At 45.2% G+C, this 3,741-nt stretch overlaps 2 protein-coding genes across 2 annotated transcripts in view; both read left to right on the top strand.

The window, feature by feature from the left end:
- Positions 1–15: 15 nt before the first annotated feature.
- Positions 16–2,680, top strand: AK88_03292 (uncharacterized protein; the record flags this gene model as incomplete). The annotated part of the gene is made up of 12 exons (XM_012480913.1): positions 16–159; positions 531–692; positions 820–869; positions 1,026–1,075; positions 1,194–1,236; positions 1,345–1,381; positions 1,535–1,591; positions 1,723–1,809; positions 1,935–1,991; positions 2,124–2,156; positions 2,296–2,427; positions 2,585–2,680. The coding sequence occupies 12 exons, from the start codon at positions 16–18 to the stop codon at positions 2,678–2,680; spliced, it is 948 nt and encodes a 315-aa protein (XP_012336336.1).
- A 576-nt stretch (positions 2,681–3,256) lies between these two features.
- Positions 3,257–3,741, top strand: part of AK88_03291 (uncharacterized protein) — a gene marked incomplete at both ends in the record, with an annotated part of 11,608 nt that continues 11,123 nt past the window's right edge. Inside the window, one exon of the mRNA XM_012480912.1 lies at positions 3,257–3,710. Coding sequence (XP_012336335.1) covers positions 3,257–3,710 — 454 coding nt within the window. The remainder of the gene's footprint in view (positions 3,711–3,741) is intronic.

The following is a 3,741-nucleotide window of genomic DNA, read 5'->3' as shown; positions in this document are numbered from 1 at the left end:
AAGATTCCCCCTTATATGGCCATCCGGGATGGGGAGGGGGTAGCACCTGACGAAGCAACAGAAGGGACACCCGAGCATTTACCTACGCACATGGCTGTGACCAATCCTTTTACGATTCTCTTTCTCCAAAGGAACAAGGGTCCCTTGTATATTGAATCGGTAACGCTGCGAAGGTGTGGTCACCTCTGCATCTCTTCCCCCCGTCATCTACCCCACCCAAGTTATTCAAAATGGTAATGGTCGCTCGTGCTTATGCTGATCTTGAGTGTCATTTGTGATAAGCGGTTCGTAATTATAGTGGATGACCCTGCCTTCCCCAATCATCTCCACGATGTTAGTGGGTGCATGTCTTTGTTTAATCAAAAGGGAGAGAAATTACTCTGAATCGTTTTCTCCCTGTACATCATTGTGTTGTGGGGGAAGGCTTGGTTGTCCATGTGTTAACTCTCCTTTTCGCTTACCCGAGAAGAGCTCACCTGCAATGCATGTGGTCCCCTAAACGCTGCCCCTCCCCCAAACCCCCCTTGCAGTTACAAGAAAACCTAATCGCAGAAGGGACACTGAGAGATGCCAAGGACATCTTCCTATTTAATAATTACGCCATTTGGCTAGTTAAGCTATCGCATTTGTGCTTCTTCTTCTTGCTCAGTGTTCAAAATACTTTTCAATTCTCACCCAGCTTGGTGTTTCTGGTGAGTGTGTTTAGAGAGCTACACGGAGCAGTGAGCCCTTGTCCACACGTCCGATTAACAAACGAAAGTGTGAAAAGATGAGTAGAGGTGCGCTTTTACACAAATATTTGTACTCCTTCTTGTGCAGGTTTTCTTCTTCGGGTTTTTTATCATTTGTTTTTGCTTTTGCATGAGTTGGTAAGGACACACACACACACGTACATGGGGTGGGGACAGTGTCTCCCTTTTAAAGGGGGGGTGTTGCTATCTCCATGGGGGCGTATTAATCGTCACCACGTGGTCGTTGCTTCGCCGCAGTGAGACAGTTTCCCCCCATGTGTGCCTACTTCGCAGGTATAGCTGTTTCTGCTTTATTAGTCGAGTAACAAACGAGGAGCTAATCGGTAGGTTTTCTTTTTTTCAACTCGAGAAACGCTTCTCCCTTGCTAGTAGTTACATTTGTGTATTTGCCAAGTGTGTGTACTTGGTTAACTCACCTTCCCATCCACCTCCTCATGGCAGATGAAGAACTGAACCCCTCCATGCTGAACGAAATAATTCCTCAGTAAGATGACGTCGCTTCATGGGCCACTTGGCCGAGGGTGAAAAATGAACTAGCCTTTTTATTTTACCCCACGTTAACCTTTTTTTCCTTTTCCATGCGGGTTTGCAGGATTTTCTTCTCCGTGTGCTCCTTTTTGTTGATAAGCGTAAGGCGAATTAGAACGAGGTGGAAATGCGGACCATGCGGTTGAGTCCATTTCTCGTCTGCCACGTTTCACCTCTTCAACCATACACGTGTCTTTTTTTTTTTTTTTTTTTTTTTTTTTTTTTTTTTTTTTTTTTTTTTTTTAACTTGGCAGGTACTTTACTTGGGGCATCTGCTAGTCTACCTGAACGTTCAGAACGATGTCATTTCGGTATGTACACTAGGAGAGGAATTAAAAAATTCGTAGTGCCACTTCACTTTTTTTCCCCCCCCTTTTTCTGCTGAGACAACACTGTGGAATTTCTCCATTTCGACCATCACCACGTCCTCTTCCTTATGTAGGTCCCCATCGAATCCCTAATGATTTTCTTTTTTTTCTTTTTCTGCTGTGTATTGTATGGGGCCCTCTTCAAGTACAACAATTCGGTGGTAAGGGATGGGGAGCGAAGAAGCGAGTTGATCTGCTGGAGCGCGCCGCAGCTTGCCACAACGCCCTACATCATATACGCTTGCGTCCATTTTGTCCTGCCCTGTTTGCCTCCTTCACCCTGCAGGGCGTCTTCCTTCTCGGGGCCAACGGAATAGCCACTCTGGTGCTTTCCTTTTACCAGGTTTGACTTTCGTGCGGAGAGAGGGAGATAGAGACAAAGAGACCCCTCCCTCCCTTTGTATGAGGGGCACCAATTTCATTTCGCATTCATTTCGATTTCCCCTTTCACGGTTCTTCCCCATTCACCCCACAGGAGAGCAGCCTCCTTCTACCCTCCCTTTTAAGTGTAAGTGTAGTGTGTGCTCCGACGCCGTTGCAAAGGGGCGGCCCCGTCACTAATGCAAACCCGACCTGCATCGAAGCCTGCACAAACGACCACACGTCTAACGACACTTCTATCCACCGTGACAAACACCCGCGCGCAGACCGGACTCTACCTGGCACACCTAATTAGGAAAAACAAACAGAACAAATTATTTTATCGAGAGCGAGAGGGGGACTACGTGCAAATGCTCATGTACACGTCCGCGTCAGCCTTTGCTTCACTCCTACTGAAGGTAAGCGTTCCACGGGGGTGCTGCACGGTGGCCTCTCCATTCGATTCATTTGTTCGGGGCGTGGAAGTGAACGGTAGTAGTTTTATCCCAACGCACAGGTATACACACATATATGTAGCACCTCTCATTTTTTTTTTTTTTTTTTTTTTCCACGTAGAATTTGAGCCTGATTAACTACCAGTTTCTCTGCTTCCTATTGATCCTTTCATCCGTAAGGGGAGAGAGAGAGAGACAGAGTGTGTGGAAGCCCTAGAGGCCAGCATGATATACTTCTTCTGGCTTAACGTGTACGCGTATTATATAAAACCATACCTATGCGATTATAGGGTGGAAAAATGCTGGTTTTTTTTTTTTTTTTTTTTTTTCCCCCTTTTTTTCCCCTTTTCCTTTTTTTTTTAAAAGTTTTTTTTTTTTTTTTTTTTTTTTTTTTCCTACGCCTCTGCTGGGGGACAAAAGCGCAAAACAGTTAGCCATTCTTCACCTGCATTTTTTTTTTTTTAAATGTTTTTCGACCATGTGAGAGATTATAAAAAATGATATATAGATGAATACCTAACGCGCGCTCTATGGTTGAGATTGGCTATTTTTTTTTTTTTTTTTTAAAACTGTTTTTTTCTTGTAACAGCCATATGTGCATTTACATACCGTTTTTGTATCACCTGAGAGGAGGGGGCCCCCCACACTAGTTAAACAAAGTGACGGCTGGATCCACATATAACTAAACACACACACTGGGTGTACCCGTAGTGACGCCGGGTATACAAGTCCGTGGCTCGGCCACCGGGAGGAGTCACGTTTGTTACGCGTTGCAAGTGCAGCCCAGGCCACCATGTCCATTGGGGATAAACTGAACGAGGCCTTATGCTGGCTGAAGGAAGAGTTCGATGAACTGATAACTGACCTGGAGGTGGACAAAAGTGAAATAAACGTAAGTGACCTCTGCACAAAGATTAACAACACGTTCAGGAATGTAAACGGCGCAGAGGATTATTCCCCCCTGTGTGCAGATGACCAGGGAACGAGCAGCGGGAAGAGAATAAAGGAACGCATTAACCATGAGGAACTCGTACCCTGGGGCCATTTGAATTACTCCCTCTTCCATTATGTACACCTATATAATAAAATTTACGAAACGCTCCTTATTGACGATGAAGACTTTTGCTTTAATTTCGATGCAGAAAATTTATATGCAAAGAGGAGGTTTTCCCGGAGCTTGGCGTTCCACCCGCTGATTAGTCCTGTTGACGTTTCATATTTTAACTTTCTGTTGTTTTGCATTTCGGGTGGGGCGTACGATAAGGTTAGGGGGGGGCA

This window comes from Plasmodium fragile (assembly GCF_000956335.1).
Source record: "Plasmodium fragile strain nilgiri unplaced genomic scaffold supercont1.37, whole genome shotgun sequence".
Taxonomy (NCBI): domain Eukaryota; phylum Apicomplexa; class Aconoidasida; order Haemosporida; family Plasmodiidae; genus Plasmodium; species Plasmodium fragile.
Note: the sequence above shows the minus strand (reverse complement) of the source record. Positions and strands in the feature narration are given on the sequence as shown.